Source organism: Laetiporus sulphureus (genome assembly GCF_001632365.1).
Source record: "Laetiporus sulphureus 93-53 unplaced genomic scaffold LAESUscaffold_6, whole genome shotgun sequence".
In the NCBI taxonomy this organism is placed as follows: Eukaryota; Fungi; Basidiomycota; class Agaricomycetes; order Polyporales; family Laetiporaceae; genus Laetiporus; species Laetiporus sulphureus.
In genome coordinates this window covers 955,414-971,531 of record NW_024468515.1, presented here as the reverse complement: position 1 = coordinate 971,531, position 16,118 = coordinate 955,414, and the positions used below count along the sequence as shown (strand labels likewise).

Here is a 16,118-nt window from a genome sequence, read left to right as displayed (position 1 = left end):
AATGGCACTGTATTTGGTACGAAGTCACACTCGACATAATGGTAGAGCAAACAGAGCGGGGATATCTGCGCGCAGATGCACGGAAAACAAGCGACTGGGAGTAGTAAGTAAAATGTACAATGTACAATGAGTGATGAGGCCATGAGGCCATGAGTCAGTAGCACGTACAGGGCAAAAGTCTATCGTGTCCATCGGCGAAACCAGCGCACGAAGGAAGCAAACACTGCATGCCGGCGCACAGGATTGCGGCCAAGCATGGGGCCGTTAGTAGCAGGCGGGCTCGCAGGCGAAAGGAGAGGTCTGGTGGGATACCGAGTCACCAGCGGCTTGTCCGCTCTCTCCAGCGGCGATAGCTTCGGAGACCTGCCGATCGCGGCGACCTGCACCGGGGCGACTCTGAGTTTCGGCTTCTCCTTCGCCTTTGGCTTGGGCTTTGATCGGGATTCCATGGGGCCCACGAGGAGCTCGAGGGCCTTCAGGTCAAGATCTTGCGGCCGCGGCGCCTGGGGCTGGCGTGAGCGTGAGTGGGAGCGTGAGCGTGAGCGCGAGCGAGAGTCGCCCGTATGCGGCGTGGAATCTGCAGGCGTGCTCTCGTGGCCATCATCGGAGCCGTGATGGTCAAGCTGGGAGCCGAGCGCGAGGACGAGCGCGCCGGGGCGTCGGCGGGGCCCATTGCGTCTGCGGTGAGCTGGGTGTGCGCGGGGACGGACGATGCTGTGGTAGCCTGGGGTTGCTTGGACGAGGAGCGAGGTGGAGGTGCCTACGAGGAACTCGGGTGCGTTCTACACGGGACATGTGAGCGGGAATGTAGACAGCTATGAAAAGCACGAACGGCTGACATGAGGATCATATATGTGAAGAGGCTCCAAGTCATCAAGATTTGGCTCTGCAGGGTGATCTTCGACAGGCTGCATTGTCTATGAGGGTTACAGGATGTCAGACGGCACATTGTCAACCACTTGGCGGAGGGCAGACTCACCCCTTCTGGCACCTGTTCTTCAACATGTTCCATCTCAATCGAGGCTGTCTTGCACTTGCCCTTCGCCGAGGAGCAATAAGACACGGATTCGTCCATCTGCGTTGTCTCCATCTCACTCCTCCCTTCCATATCAGCGCCCTCCACCGGACCACACGCGGGCGCCTGCGCCTGCGCCTGGGACACCGGCTCCTTCTCAACTCGCGGATTCCCTGCACGCTGCATCGCAGGCTGCAACTGCGGCGAGCATGCGCGTGGACCATGCTTCGGACTGGAAACGCGCACGAGCGGACGCACAGGTGTGTAGACGGTCTGCGTGGGCGCTGGGGAATCTGGAGGCCCGTTGGACCCGACGCTCAGCGCGCGGAGCCCCTCCGCAAGGGTTTCCAGCTGGTCGATCATCTCCTCTGAAAGAGCCGATGCGGGCCGCGAGGAGAGGATGCTCGCAGAGTCCAGTATGGAATATCGAGGGTTGGCCGCGTCGACGTGCTTTCCGGCGACGTCGGTGGCGGCGGCTTGTTCTTTGGAGCTTGCGAGGATGCTGTTGACGAGGACAGCACGGGGCAGGTCCTGCTTGTGGTCACTTCGTCTGTCGAGTGCACTTGTACTTGGCCGCGAGATGCTATGAGCCTTTGCCTCCAGACCTCGCCCTCTATCCGCACTGCCCATGCCCTGCCCATCGGTCGACAGGCCACCTCCACGTTGTTCGCCGTCCCCGCCAGTTGTCGCCCTCCTTCTCCTCCTGTGCAGCGTACCACGATCGTCCTCGCTGATCTTTCTTGGAAGCGAGTTGGGCACCGCATCGGACGTGGATCGGCTCACCCCATCAGCGATATACGAGGGCGGGGTTACCGGAACTGGGCTGTAAGGTTCATTATCGACATATGCATGTTGTCGCGTCGAGCTCTGTGGTGCAGGATCGTCCCGCGAGTCAGTGTTGGGCGTCGGTAGAGAGGCGCCACGGACGGGAGGGCTGCTCGGGATAGGCGCCTGCTGTGCCGCGAGGCCGAGCGCGAGTCCGCGCTGGAGGAGTTGTCGTCTGCTCAGACGCGGACCGTGCAGCGGGATCCTGGTCGAAGCGTGCCACGGTCCAAGCCCATTGCGGTGCGCATGCGGGCCATCACTTGTGCCGCGTCTCGCGCTCGCACCCGGGGGCGTAGGAACAGGAAGAGCAGCAGCCAATTCGGGCTGAGTTACACTGACTGCGAACGGCTCGAATGCGAGCGGCGGAATATAATCGTGGGCATCGACGGACATCATAGCAGAGGTACATGGGGGAGGGAGTGCGGTTGGCAGTCTTGGGCATGCGAGACAGGCGAGGCGGGGGCGAGGGGGCTGTACTGCTCGAGCGGCTGGACAATTGGCACAGTGTTTGTTGATAAGTATGACAGCTGTGTGTTGATCAGTTTCTCGCCAGATATCATGACAGATACATTCGTGGCAAGTGCGGGAATGAATTGGGCGACGCGTGCGGCTGGTGAGACATAACCGCGCGCAGCACCATCTTAAAGTGGTCCAGCTGTGTAAATAGGTATTGATCATCATCAAAATGACTCTTCCGCAAGTAGCACGATACATGTCGTAAGTACAACTGCTGCCACCAACACCATGATGGTAAAATGTATCCTACAAGTTGGCAGAGTGACGACCTCTGTCAGTCAGGATACACTGGCATATCAATGAAACGATCACGTACTTTGTCGCCACGAGGAATCCACGCATGGTCTTGAGGTCATAGGATGTCCGATAGTATTGAAATATCCCCACGCACAATGCCAGCACCGCCGCTATATACTCAATCGTGGATATCGGTATTCGGATTCCGTGCGGATCACCCCCAGCGGAAGCCCCAGTGAGACGGACCTTGAGGAGGACAGACGACGAAAGCAGGGATAGGAGCATGCCAAGCTTGACATGCGACAGGAGATTGCGTTCGAGCATCAGGTAGTCGCGAGTGGTGCTTCCGGAGTTCTCGACATGGACTGGCATCAGGAAAGTCGTGTAGACTTCGCGCAGGTCGTGTGAAGTATGGTTATAATATCTCTATATGGTGAATGCCGTCTGATGGCGCAGCCAAACTGTCATCGATGGTACAGCCAAAATGAGAACGAAACAGAACATTTTTGAGGGAACGACTCACATCCGTGCTGAGGTGGCGAGCGTGGAAGCCTCCCAATCTGGAACTCGGTCAGAGTTCAGATGCGGGTCCAATGGCAGTGAAATATGCTCTTCTCTATGAAGACACACAATGCCGTTGAGGGGCGAAGAGATGCGGGAAGAGTGGGTCGAGAATGGAGTCGAGCGTCGACTCGAGGAGCGGTGACTATTGGGTCTCCAGTCTCCATTCGGAATTAGTATTGCCACTGTTATAACAGGATGCCGCCGAGCCAAGACATGCAGGCCATTGGGGCCGACGCCCTACTAGCAGTGAAAGACAACGTGAAGCGGGATGATGGTGTGCAGAGATCAAGCTTCAAGGTTGCCTTCACGATGTCGAACCGACGCAGCTCGACGATGCAAGCCAGTGTGTGGATTGCGCCATTCAATCCCGTGACCAAATTGATTCGTCCACGTGATCAAACGCGCGACGCGTCTAGCAGCGCTCACGTCTGAGTCCGTCTAGCGCCGTCGACCAACGAACTAACGTTCCCCCCTCATGCTGTGCATTCATGTAGATGAGTGAGTTGGAATGACATTTTCCCCTCTTCTCATGAACGAGCATCCTCAGGCTGCAATTCCGGTTGTGATCGCCGGTGAAGTCATGTTATTTCGAGCCAAACTCGTTGGGAATATAGCAGAGTTACTGACGCTCCATAGAACCTATATCATTCGTGCCAGAGTTGCCGGATTGACGAAGCTGCTCAGGTATGCCGTTAATTTCAGGGTACCGACGTCCTGCCCATCTGACTTCACTTGAGAAATGCAAAACTCATCACTCGTCGGACACAACAGTGAAGAAGCACGCGTACCAACCACGCAAGCTATGGGAAAGGATCATGACTTTGCTGTAAATATTCGACCTCAAGTGCGAGACGATCCAAGAAATCAATGCGAAAGAGGTCAGAATAAGGAACACGGGGACTCGAAGATGTGCAGCACTCACTCAGTCACAAATATGATGTAGCAAATAAGAAGACGAGATGGCAAACTATAATACACGAGCTAGACAGTATCGGCGACAACTCATGAGCGATTCTACGTATGACAACAAGACAAACGATAACAGTATGAGCACCAGAGAGCAGGTATACGATGAAGGAAGAGCATGCAAGAACAAAGACAAACAATGAGAGCAAACCCAAATAAGATCCCTTTTTATCGCGATGCAAATCGAGAATAGACAAAGAACAAAACAAAGATTTTGACCGAAGCGAACAACGCCGCCTGATGAGATCCAGCAAGACACTAAACTTTTAGTATCGCCATCCAGCGCTCCCATTTCAAGAGCCCAAACACGGAACGCAGCATCCAACCGATCGCGGCGTGCGTCGCCTCAGACATCACCTCGACCAAGGGCGCAATGAACTGCGATGGAAATAATTGGGATGGCGGCTACGATGCGAGAAGATGAAGAGGCTCACGTTGATTAGACGAGTCATTTTTGATAGCGGGAGAGGTGGATGCACGATGGCAGGATCATAGCACTGTTTGACATCAAGCTCAATGCAGTCGGACTCGTCCAATTCCAGTGACGAGACGTCATCGTCCGAACCGTCTCCACCAACGCGTGTAGGACGCTAATAATTTGCCGGCAACTCAAACTCAGATTTTCGACGCGTCAAAATCGCACAATGCTCACCAACATGACCGTCGGAGGTACCTCCAGCCTCTGTTCCTCATCATGGCGATGGATATGGTCCTATGCGGAACGTTAGAAAGTTTTTTTTGCTATATGTAGCGTAGCTAGGCTTACTCTTAGTAGACACGGACGCTTCACCATCGAGTAGGGGTGGTATCTGAGCAAATGACTCGAGCAGTAACTGGGGAGCCGTAATGTGGAGCAGGTTAAGGAGGCGGACATCTTCGCCGAGGAACTTGAGGAAGGGATGAAGCAGAAGAGCGTTGAGAAAATCGGCTAGACGGTTGTCGTCCGAGAGATTTCGTGGGACGGAAATGGCGTCCTCAGCGGTGTGGTGGATATCGCTGGCTGATGAGTTCGTCCTAGTCTCCGTCGAGTAATGTAGTCGAGAAGAAGGAGCGCGGGAGCGTCGTAAGCCAGCCGGGTTCATTTTATATCTCCCCAAGCAATCAGTCGAAGAACGTCGCGTGCGGAGTCCGTCGCTCTAATTTGGGTGGGAGACTTCCTGATGAAAGGGCGTACAAGCTCCGTGGCTGTGATGCGACACTCTTGATTTGATTCCGCGACTCCTCGAGTATGTTCCGCGCATAATGTGCATTCGCCGTACGAGGCTACTCTGTCTCTGTGTTCTTTACAAAGTCGTATGAAGACCAAGAGGGACAAGCACGACATTCCGACCCAGGGGCCTAAAAGAGAGGGAGCGGGCAGCATGAGCAATACACGGAATCCCGCAACGCTGCGAGTCCCCTTGTCTCGGCCTTTGTGAAGGCACAACGAGGTCTCTCGCGAACTTATTATCATTAAAGATAACCTCCTTCATACTGAGTTCCAATTGGAAGGACGATAGGGGAGCGGACATCCCAGCTCAGATTTGTGGACGCATCAATCAGCCCACAAATCCACGGCGTCTCATCAAATACATAACAGCGGGATTGCGACCAAGACAAGCCCCTCAAGCCGAAATTAGCGTCTAGGAACGTCCTTATGCACATTCGACCATCACTCACCGCATACGCCCTCTCAATCAGAGAAAGAGTAAGGCAAGTGTACGCGGGCGATGACAGTAACTACGTCACATGTGACCCGCCGCGATGTCGCGTCACGGTGGCCGCCAACCACGGGGCGCATCATGCGAGTGAGTGGCTTATTTCGTCCCTTTTGACGGAGGACAGTGAAATTTCCCGTGTGTCTCAGACATTCTATACATGTGGTTGAATGAGCGCACGAAAGGCTGCGAAATACGGTATATTGCGAAGTGGGAATTCAAGAGTAGCCTCAAAGGCAACGAGCCAGCCAAGGCCAGCATGGAACAGAGCAAATCCAACAACCATCGGAATCATCGCTCAATTTTCCGCGACAATAGCACAAATCATGCAAGAGGATACGAAAGGTAGCCATCCTCCACTACTTCCTCTCCCAATATGCGATATTCACGACTCATTCGCCAGCAACTGCCACGAAATCAACCTTATCCACCAGAAAACAGCATAGAATTGGCGAAAGTACAGAAAGATTAAAAAGGACCAAGACGCACATCAAAAACCTCTGCTCCAGGACGAGCAACGTCGCTTATCATCTTTGGCGGCGCATGCAGAGGGTATAGCTGTGTCTTTATCGCAGGAGCAGACGAACTAGATGTCACTCGTCAAAGAAGAGTCATTGCCAGGCACGTCCGGCGGCAGCAGACGGGGTAGCCACGTTCATAGTGGGCCGAACTTGTCGCAAAGGGAGGGAGGGCTAAGGGAGGGAGGGCTGCGGGAGTTGGCCATCGCAGCAGTGCAGTCGACCATATCCCGCAGTCACTTGATGACACAGCGTTCCAAGGGCAATCGATAAACTCTACAAGAAATCCTCAGAGGGCTTCACCGCAAACGCTAACGAGCGGGAGTCGACGAGACAAGGAGTGTCTTCAGCACAGGAGCAAGAGCCGATATCAATGAGCTTAGACTAGAAAGGGTCTCAGAGAAGTCATTATGGGTGCGCAAGACTCAATTTGACCACTGAGAGCAATTATAGACGTCGAGTATCAATTGCAGCTCAACGAACGAGACAACATTGGTGAGAGGTGAGGTAGTATGGCTGTCGCGGAAGTGGCCGCATCGTGGCCCACGACCGACACGCGGCTAAGACCTTTTGCGGACTACCTTTTGCACATTGCACTCAACGATGAGCAGCCCTCTATTTCTCTCCAGACGGCCTCTCCAGTCTTCCTATCTGGATTTCTTGGCTAAAAACTGTGCCCGTCTCCTTCGTGTATTGCCTCTCTGCCTCTATCTAGCTCGCGGCGTGCTGGAACCCCTGGAACATCTTAGACTCGAGTTCACTTTACCCTTTGTGCTGCGCATCCGACAATCCGGCCTCCAAAGGCGGCGAATTCATCAGTTCTACTATCCGAGTGGACTCCGAAATAATTTCCGAGTCATGTCTAAGAGTCTTCGGTCGTTCTCAGTCTTTCTTCTCCTTTTCATCACGGACTATTTCGTCAGCACGGCCTTCAATACATTTTAGTTTCCCGAGCAGCCTCCTCATTGTACGGAGGAACCCCACTCCTCATTCATGACCGCTCAAGGTTCCCTCGGCAGCCTTCTACAACACGCTGGGTTCAAGCCTCGAGGCCGAACCGCCAGCGGCGCTAATGTCCTCACCCAGTCGGCTAGTGTCGAGCCAGGATGATTGAACTTCATAGCAGCATGGCTCTTGCGACTCGAATCTCATTTATCAGCGATTCCATGCCTAGTAGCCATCATAATGACCGAATTCTTGATTATCCATTGCAAGCCGCATAACGGAGCTTAGGAGGAATGTTTTGATCGCTCGGAACGGACGCTTGCAGTATGCTTGCTTCGAAACTGGTCTGTTCCCATTGTCTTCGTGAGCTATATTGAAATGCCGATGATTGAACAGTTTGCTTTGGCCGTGCTCGCCATGAACTATAGTCTGGAATGCTGCGGATTTGGCCAGAAAGCGGAGATCATCGCATCGCACGTATTATGAGAGATGAACGAGGTTAAATGCGCCTTGGTGGCATACCTGAACTGCCGATCCTCGCTTCTGGGTCCAGGCTCGTATCTCCATACCTCGCTTTCACTGCTTGATACTTCCAGCTGCAATGTTCTTCCTCCTCTGAGCCCCTAGAACGCCACTCTTTGACGTCGATTGTCTATTGATCGCGCGCTCTCGACATTGTCGCTGATGAATTGCCGCCACGCTACTTTCATCCGGCTTTATCTTCATCATGCTCTTATCTTGACCGAATAACGTCCGAGTGCTAAACTGGAGGCCGTTCATGGCACCTTCGCACACACTCAAAAGAAGACGTCTTGAAGGGATGAAGGCTACTTATCACGCTTAATCTGCAGTCTCAAGCGCACGATCGCGCAAATGCGACGCGGCCATGAAATAGGCTGTAACGATGGTGAATAGGTAAGTACATCCGTACTAAGTCGAAAAATTGGTAGGCAATAGACTTCCGTGCTCCAATAGTGAGATAGATCGCATGTGGTGCAGGGATGGAAGAGAAGTGAGAAGCGAATAATCAAGACTAAATGAGCGTGTACGATGTAAGTAGGAGAGAGCAATCGGAGAACAATCGATAGCAGGATCAGCGGGGGATGGAGGGAGGGTGTCACAATGGGGTTTCCGGGACGGCCGGAACAAGGAGCGTCGCGGGTAGCACGAGGCTAGTACACGCTGCATTTGTCGTCTGGAATTCTGCGTGAGGAAACCATAGAAGTGCCGTAGGAAGCCTCCGCACGCACCGAAGTCTGAAGCGAGATCGCTATCGGAGTTGATAGCCATGACCTCATCTCTTTCATCATCACCGACAGCCGCGTCGCTCCCCTCTTCTCCGACATCGTCAGAGTCCTCGTCCATAGCGTCCCGCTCGTCGCACGTCTCGCACGAGTCCGAGTCGTACCCGTCGTCGGCGAACTGGAGACACTCGCCCTGCCAGGGAGTGTACGTCCCGTCGTCGTAACGGTACCATGCCGGCTTGGCGGCAGTTTTTAGCAGGTAGGCGAGCACACGAATGTTCTCGTCGGGCACCGTGCGCGAGCGGTGCACGCGCTTCGGCGGGTAGGGACCCGACTTGTAGTCGACAGAGAGCGCGAACACCATCTGGCTCTCGCCGTCGACCCAGCAAGAGAGCACGTCTTCGACGCCGCTTCTGGCCGCAATGTACTCTAGTGCCGCGAACGACCGATCGAAGTCCGAGGGGCGGTCAACACGCTTGGGGACACCGTGGTCCTTTGCGAACTGAATGGCGTATCTGAGGGAAAGTGGGTACCCGAGGATCCAAGTCATTCTGGGACGGAGCACAAAGAGGGGGGAGAAAGCGGGAGCATGCTGGGGGCCGTGGCCCATCGCGTCGCGCTCTTGTACCTGGATCGCGGTCATGTGACCGTCGCTAAGCGCTGCGACCGATCATCCGATCGCTCCATTGACTGCTTAAAATGGAAGGCGTACAGAACGCTCCGGGTACGAGAAGTTGTTTCACGTCTCACAGTGTCACCTCAGCCGCATCTCAGATTTTATGGGCCGATTTTTCACTCGAAAATGTCTCGGACGGCAGGGGCGTAGGACTGAGAATTATCATCCCGAATCATTGTGTCTAATCAATCCAGCATTACGGGTGCTTCCGCGTACCGCCCCCATCTCGGGGGAATGCCATTGGGCACCGGATGTTGCAACCGCTGAGGAGATGAGAACATCACCGAAGCGACGTTTGGGGAAACTTGACTCGTGTGGAGACGGCGCTCCGACTGTGGCTGTTGTTAGGCTGCCAGCCTTAGAATCAGATAGTCTCTTGATAGCGGAAGTTTTTAACGCTTCTTGCGTCGACGGATACGCTGTGGCGTTGGTCATGTTGGCATAGGAGGCCGATGCATGCGAATTCCTCAAGAGCATTAAACCGGTCCGGTGATGAGTAGCAAGTCAGTGCGGTGGCGGCGGATAGCTTTAGTAACACAGCGTCTCACATATCAGTACTATTAACACTCAGCCATCCATCTCGTCCAGCTGTGCCTTGTCCAGCGACATTTCTTCGCCCTCCTCCTCCGCCTCCTCTTCAGAGATGTCTATCTTGTCATCGGCGCTCCGGTCAGCGAACGTTGTGGCGTCGAACCGCTTGCGCTCTTTGAACGGATTCGCCCTGCGCTCGCCCTTTTTGATGACGGCTGCGGAGGGGATGACTCCCTTCGAATTCAAATATAAGAGATCGTTGCCCGCGTAAGCGTCCACGGAACGGATCCATGCATCGAACCTGATGCTCATCAAGTCATCGGATCAATACACAAAGACAGGCAGATAGACGCACACTCCCTCAGCATCTTCAATGCCACGCATTCGCGAGTAGATGTAGTCTCGTTTGAACTGGTCGATTGCTTCCCGATGGACCTCAAAATCGATTGATGGCCGATACTCCGGGTCGGCAGGCTGATATTTCGCATTCGCGATGGCTATTTTCTTGGTATACGTGTCAAATATAGGGTATTCGAGCAGAAGGCCGAGCGCAGGCATCTTCGGCATGAAGACCATCCGTGGCCCATAAAGCTGCATATGGAGCATGAGCAACCTGAAGAAACAAGGAGAACTGCGCGAGATTACCTCCTCAATAATCTGAGGCGGCGATCCTGTTCGACTTGCAAGCACCAAAGCAGACATCATCTTCCGCTGAAGATCATTGTAATGAACGAGCACTTATGTGTCGCAACAGGTAGTACCCACAATCTGGCAAAATTTCAGCATCACTCTGGGAACGAAAGAAAAAAAATAAGAGAGACTGACCTGATGTAGCATGAAGCTCTGTCCATGGAACAACACGCTGACCCATTCCGTATCACCATAGACCACAGGGTCAGCCACCTATGCCATGGTCAGTACGTTGCGCATCATGAAACAAACGTTATGCATACCTGCACGCTCAGAATATGTCGCATGCAGCTTCGATCGCGGAAATCACGCCTGACTGTGAAGTTGTGGAAGTTGTGTGATTTTTCAAACTTCTTCGCCGCCACACGTAGTCTCTCGACAAGCTCCGGAGGCATCCTGTATACTCGCTTTCTTCGCAGATCGTCTTTCACGGTGGTCTCGGCTTTGCTGTCTGTCCAGAAAGGGTGCGGCGCCTGTTCTGTGCCGTTTTGTTGCAATGTTTGATGCAGAGAGCTCCCCGGCTTCGAGGGGATCATGAGGTAGGATGGGAAGAAGTAGGTGTACTTGCGGCTGTCGCAAGTGCTGTACACGAGTTCAAAAATGAGTAAAATACTGAAAGTAACAACAACACGCACCTTCTCGCATCGAACGACTTTTGCACACGAAGCTTCGGACGGTGAGATGACGATGTGTTCGCGTTATCATGAAGGAATGCACACGCACGATGTTCCAAAGGCGAATCTCAGGAGGGAGCTCCTCGTTCATTCGCGCCACCAAGTTTGGGATGGCGGTAATAAGCATCATGGACACGACGTTGCCTGCGGCGTGCACGCCAGCGTCCGTTCGTGCAGCGCGACCCAGTTTCACCTAGAGAAACGAGGTCAAGACATATTTGTCGGAAAGCGATGGAACTAAGCTTTACGCTTACCTTGCCTGAGTTATCTGCATTATCCTGGGACACGGCTCCCACTTTCACGAGGGTGTCGAACAAGACGCCCTCGATCGTCCGCAACTTTGGATCAGGCTGTCTACCAGCTCAGTAATGTCAATGTAGCATGATAACATGCTCTGCTGAACGTGCGCACATTTGCATCCCATTGAAGCCTGAGCCACAGAAGCCGATGAGCAGCGCACAGTGCCGCTTGGGCAACCGCGGAGCCTTCGGTTCTTCGCTATTTCTCGACTCTGATCCTTCGGGGTGCGTTCCCTTTCGCCAGTACGTCTGATCTTTCTTCTGGTTGGGGGCGCGCTGCTTGCCGCCTTTCGGCTTCGCCGCTCCGCCACCATCCTTTGTTCTATCGTTTCCCCCAACAGGCGCAGCGTCCGTCTGCATTTGTTCCTCCTCCTCCATTTTAAAGCGTTTGGGAGAGGCAGAAGAGTCGGGCTGTTCCTCCTGAAGCCGTTTGAGACCGGTGGTCGACGAGGAAGATGTATCTGCACGTTCTACCTCCATGACGGAATGACGGCGATAAAACAAGAGTGCAGCTGTGATTTTACCGCAACGGGGCTGCCTCAATGGGTGTATGGTGCATGTCACGAGCCTCCGGAAAAGGAGGGTAGATGTGAGGGGCGAAATGTCCGTGGCAGAAGGAATACGTGACAATAAGGTGGGCTGTTAAACGATCGCAAGGTTTTGCAATTGATGAACGTGAACCGGTGAGCCAGCTACAACCCAATGATTGCACAACTTCGGTTCTTTCAATTGAATGCTGCACGTGATAATACACGACTGCATGCCCTGCTCAACGTCCTTCCGCCCTGCATCTTTCTGTGCCAAGAACCATGGTGGCGCCGCATTGGTGAAACCCAGCTTCATGGCGCTGAAGACGGCTCCCCCGTCTTTGGTACTGTGAACCATCCCATGTGGACTCCATATTTTATCCCGCCTCCTTCAGCCGATGCCACCCCACGTGCCATCACATTTGTTCACCGAGACATTCTTTCCACCTGGACCGTACATCTGCGCCGAGATCTAATCTCGAACCTCGATATGGTTCCCCTCCAGTTCATCCGAACAGACCTGTCCTTTTTCGTCGTCAATGTCTACAACCGTGGCAGCTCTGAGCGCCATCATACAGTTGAGGCACTACTCCAAGCCCAGTTCCCTGTTACATCACTGCTAATTATTGGGGGCGATTTCAATCTGCGCCATCGTGCATGGAGCTTATCGTCGCAACCACAGTACGCTCATTCGGAACTCGGAGAGCAGCTCACTGTGTGGGCTGCCTCCCATAACCTGCTCCTCCTAAACGACCTTGATCAACCAACGCATCGCGGCCACCAGCACCAGGCAGATTCCATCATTGATCTGACCTGGTCTGCAGCCACTGACACTTTTGCCTCCTATGACTGGGATGTCAGTGATCAGCTGCGCTTTGGTTCTGACCATCGCGCCATCTCGTGGACAACTGACCTTATCATCCCACAGACCGATGAGCCCGAACTGGACCTCGGCTATCGCATCGACCCTGAAAAGCGCAAGGACTGGACAGACACCCTGAATGCCCTCCTCACCATGAACCCTCCCCCAGAGGCCTACCACTGCATGGAGGATCTGGACCGTGGTGCTGACGTGCTCATTGGAGCCCTCCATGCAGCCATCTGTGAGGCTATGCCTCCACGGAAAAACTGAACGTCGCGAACTGCGCTGTGGTGGAATGCCGCGTGCGATCAGGCTGCTGCTGCTTACTCAGGTGTGGACCCCCGGCACGGTGCACCCCTTCGCATCGCACTGAAGGCCACTTTAAGTGAGGCCAAACGAAACTGGGCCACCTCTGTTATAGAGAAAATCCAAGATCGTGACCCTTGGTCACTCACCTCATGGTCAACTGGTCGGCGCAATGCTCCCATGCCCCCTATTCAGGGTGGCCAAGGACTGACGTTCACCACCGCAGACCGCACTCGGGCCTTTGTCAAGAAGTTCTTCCCACCACCACCTCCTCCTCTACCAGTGGCACTCTTCTCCGACCCTCCAATGCGCTTGGCTCGCCCTTTCAAACTGGTGACCCACTATGAAATTGCTGCCTGCCTGGCCGAGACATCCAACACGTCTGCCCCCAGATTTTCTGCGACCACCTGGCGTTTACTGAAGTGGGCTCTGCAGTCCCCGGTCGGCAAGCACTTCATATCGTTCGTGTCTTCATCCGTCACGCTGGGATACCTCCCTCCCATCCTGAAAAAGGCAGTGGTAGTGCTCATCCCCAAACCTTGCAAGCCTGACTATGCTCTTCCCAAGGCCTATTGCCCAATAGCACTAATGGAAACGCTGAGCAAGCTCATCGAGAAAGTCGTCGTGAAGTGACTCCTCTTCGAGATCGGCAAGTATGAGCTACTGCCTACGAACCAATTCGGTGGTCGTGACAAAAGCTCCGTCATCGACGCTGGGCTATCCCTTGTCCATGACGTCAAGTGCATTTGGGCTCGTCATGAGTCCGCTACCTTCCTTGCCCTCGATGTTGAGGGGTACTATGACTCCATCCGCCATGAGCGACTGATCTACTCACTTCACCTCCTCGGTTTTCCAGCACCCATCGTGTCATGGGTCCTGTCATTCCTTACATCCTGCACTGTTTGCCTCCGCATCGATGGTGACCTCTCAGACCCGAATCCTATCTCGGGTGTCAGGATCCCGCAAGGGTCCCCTGTCTCCCCAGTTCTGTCGACGGTGTACTCGTTCTCCGTTTTCAACCTCTTCGCTGGTGATCCCCATGTCTGCCTTAAGGGCTATGTGGATGACATTGGCCTCCTGGCTGCAGGCTCAAATCTCTATCTCTCCACTGACCGTGCTATACAAGCTGTGCCTGTCATCAACGACACACTTACCCAGCTCGGTCTTCAGGTAGGCATGGATAAAACTGAAGGCATACACTTCCCTCGGGAACCTCTTCACCGCATCGCCCTCCCATCTATTCGTCTGCCTCAGGAAGGGCAAGCTGACTTTGTGGTGAAGGCCCGACCATACATTCGATGGCTCAGCCTCTGGCTCGACCCCAAACTGACCTTTCATCACCATGTTCGAGTGATGACAGCATGAGCTGCCTCGCGAGTCAATGCCTTCCACATGCTCGCTAACACCATTCGAGGGATGTCTGTGAAAGCTGCCCGGACCATATACCTGTCCAACATCCTATCGGTCCTCACCTTTGGGGCTCCAGTGTATTTCACTGACCATCGCCAGAAGACACTCATCAACCCGCTGCAGCTAGCGCAAAACCGCTGCCTCCGATGGTTGTTGGGCGCATTTCGCACCACACCGACCGATGTCACACACCATCTCGCGAGCATTCTGCCCATTCGGTGGCAACTCAACAAAATCTGCGACCGTGCTGTGATCCGCCTGCATACACTGCCAGCGAACTCTCAGGTACTCGCTCGCATGCCACACCCCTGGCCTCTCACGGCAGTGCAGGAACCGTACCCCATCCCATTATGCAGCCTGTCTGCGGCCAATGCACCGCTAACCATCATCCACCACCTTGCATCGCGTACGGCCCCAGATGTCGTGTCAACCAAACCGTACTATGCACCTCCGTGGGAGTCCTACCACCGCTGGGGTGAGCGACTTGTCATCACATCTCCACCTCCATCCAAATCTGCATCCAAGGCGTACATTGAGCATACTCTTGGGCCTAAAATGCAACAGTTCACCTCAGCCCCTGGCTGGTTGTGGGCATACACCGATGGTTCACGCTTTAAGCATCGACAGACCAAGCGCTCCGGTGCTGGTGTCTGTATCCTGCTAGACGGCCTTAGTCTCCTCGAAAAGTCCTGGGGTCTCGGGCGACAAACTGAGGTTTACGACGCTGAGATGTTTGCTTTGGCAGCGGCAGCAACGCATGTTGCTGCCCATCTGCCAGCTCATCCAGAGGTCACTCATATCGTCTTCGCCTCCGATAACCGTGCAGCTGTGGAATCCGTGCTCAACCTCTGCCCTCACGAGTGCCAGCTCCACTCGATCATTTTTTCAAAACACGTCAACACCATGCTGGAAGCCCACCCTACCCTCCGGATTGAAGTCCTCTGGGTTCCGGGACACAAAGGCTTCTATGGCAATGAAATTGCCGACCGACTCGTCAAACGCGGTGCGTCGAATCCGTCTGTTCATCCACCTTCGATGGTGTGAGCAAAGGGTCGTGCACGACAGAATGCCCTCCACCATTGGAGGCGCGAATGGCGCGCCGGCGCACACCCTTCCCAGTTCCGTGCCGCTGTCACGACCAAGAGCAGCATGCTTCTGCATCACTATTTCAAAGACAACGATGACCCCCGTAATGTGGAGTGCCGAGTATGCCACCTCCTCACTGAACATGGCCACATCGGCAGCTACTATCACCGCTTTGTACCTGAGGAGTCTACCTCCTGCCAATGCCAACATCCTGGCATCCAAACCCGCAACCACCTTCTTCTCGGCTGCCCGTCTTATGTGCACGCTCGATGGCACCTTTTTCACCCCAACAAAGACCCACACATCCTGGACTTGTTTCGATTCAAAGATGCTTGGTCCACTCTGGCCGCTTTTCTTCGGGACAGCGATGCCTGGACCAAGGCATCTGTACTTTATGATCCTGATTAGGTTCTGACTCGGACGTGATCTGTTCACACCTTTATATATGCTCCTACCTAGGTAGTTCTACATCAAACTTGTACCTAGACACACCCCCGACCACCTTCGGCGGTATATAAATTGTATCAAAA

At 54.1% G+C, this 16,118-nt stretch overlaps 10 protein-coding genes across 10 annotated transcripts; 4 read left to right on the top strand and 6 right to left on the bottom strand.

Moving 5' to 3' along the window:
* Positions 1–179: 179 nt before the first annotated feature.
* LAESUDRAFT_756351 (uncharacterized protein) lies at positions 180–2,233 on the bottom strand (the record flags this gene model as incomplete). The annotated part of the gene is made up of 3 exons (XM_040912159.1): positions 180–782; positions 840–917; positions 980–2,233. The coding sequence occupies 3 exons, from the start codon at positions 2,231–2,233 to the stop codon at positions 180–182; spliced, it is 1,935 nt and encodes a 644-aa protein (XP_040767901.1).
* A 287-nt stretch (positions 2,234–2,520) lies between these two features.
* Positions 2,521–2,965, bottom strand: LAESUDRAFT_645370 (uncharacterized protein; the record flags this gene model as incomplete). Its single annotated transcript, XM_040903912.1, has 2 exons — positions 2,521–2,602; positions 2,673–2,965. 2 exons carry the CDS (start codon positions 2,963–2,965, stop codon positions 2,521–2,523), a joined length of 375 nt encoding a protein of 124 aa, XP_040767900.1.
* Positions 2,966–3,927: 962 nt separating this feature from the next.
* LAESUDRAFT_722327 (uncharacterized protein) lies at positions 3,928–5,031 on the bottom strand. Its single transcript, XM_040908187.1, has 4 exons — positions 4,890–5,031; positions 4,776–4,835; positions 4,558–4,713; positions 3,928–4,501 (listed from the first exon to the last, which is right to left on the bottom strand). The coding sequence occupies exons 1-4, from the start codon at positions 4,995–4,997 to the stop codon at positions 4,382–4,384; spliced, it is 444 nt and encodes a 147-aa protein (XP_040767899.1). The 5' UTR covers positions 4,998–5,031; the 3' UTR covers positions 3,928–4,381.
* Positions 5,032–5,099: 68 nt separating this feature from the next.
* LAESUDRAFT_474069 (uncharacterized protein) lies at positions 5,100–5,853 on the bottom strand. The gene is made up of 2 exons (XM_040902609.1): positions 5,783–5,853; positions 5,100–5,726 (listed from the first exon to the last, which is right to left on the bottom strand). The coding sequence occupies exon 2, from the start codon at positions 5,574–5,576 to the stop codon at positions 5,202–5,204; it is 375 nt and encodes a 124-aa protein (XP_040767898.1). The 5' UTR covers positions 5,577–5,726; positions 5,783–5,853; the 3' UTR covers positions 5,100–5,201.
* A 974-nt stretch (positions 5,854–6,827) lies between these two features.
* On the top strand, positions 6,828–7,325 carry LAESUDRAFT_722324 (uncharacterized protein). Its single transcript, XM_040908186.1, has one exon. The coding sequence runs from the start codon at positions 6,851–6,853 to the stop codon at positions 7,004–7,006; it is 156 nt and encodes a 51-aa protein (XP_040767897.1). The 5' UTR covers positions 6,828–6,850; the 3' UTR covers positions 7,007–7,325.
* Positions 7,326–8,129: 804 nt separating this feature from the next.
* Positions 8,130–9,284, bottom strand: LAESUDRAFT_722322 (uncharacterized protein). Its single transcript, XM_040908185.1, has 2 exons — positions 8,534–9,284; positions 8,130–8,478 (listed from the first exon to the last, which is right to left on the bottom strand). The coding sequence occupies exons 1-2, from the start codon at positions 9,168–9,170 to the stop codon at positions 8,456–8,458; spliced, it is 660 nt and encodes a 219-aa protein (XP_040767896.1). The 5' UTR covers positions 9,171–9,284; the 3' UTR covers positions 8,130–8,455.
* Positions 9,285–9,333: 49 nt separating this feature from the next.
* LAESUDRAFT_722320 (tRNA pseudouridine synthase) lies at positions 9,334–12,083 on the bottom strand. The gene is given in 10 exon segments (XM_040908184.1): positions 9,334–10,035; positions 10,090–10,325; positions 10,380–10,445; positions 10,544–10,546; positions 10,560–10,637; positions 10,688–11,006; positions 11,060–11,091; positions 11,148–11,291; positions 11,353–11,452; positions 11,510–12,083. 10 exon segments carry the CDS (start codon positions 11,875–11,877, stop codon positions 9,771–9,773), a joined length of 1,611 nt encoding a protein of 536 aa, XP_040767895.1. The 5' UTR covers positions 11,878–12,083; the 3' UTR covers positions 9,334–9,770.
* A 331-nt stretch (positions 12,084–12,414) lies between these two features.
* Positions 12,415–13,056, top strand: LAESUDRAFT_756346 (uncharacterized protein; the record flags this gene model as incomplete). Its single annotated transcript, XM_040912158.1, has 1 exon — positions 12,415–13,056. One exon carries the CDS (start codon positions 12,415–12,417, stop codon positions 13,054–13,056), a length of 642 nt encoding a protein of 213 aa, XP_040767894.1.
* A 216-nt stretch (positions 13,057–13,272) lies between these two features.
* On the top strand, positions 13,273–13,725 carry LAESUDRAFT_646011 (uncharacterized protein; the record flags this gene model as incomplete). Its single annotated transcript, XM_040903954.1, has 1 exon — positions 13,273–13,725. The coding sequence occupies one exon, from the start codon at positions 13,273–13,275 to the stop codon at positions 13,723–13,725; it is 453 nt and encodes a 150-aa protein (XP_040767893.1).
* A 1,884-nt stretch (positions 13,726–15,609) lies between these two features.
* LAESUDRAFT_474060 (uncharacterized protein) lies at positions 15,610–16,118 on the top strand. The gene has a single exon (XM_040902608.1). The coding sequence runs from the start codon at positions 15,652–15,654 to the stop codon at positions 15,994–15,996; it is 345 nt and encodes a 114-aa protein (XP_040767892.1). The 5' UTR covers positions 15,610–15,651; the 3' UTR covers positions 15,997–16,118.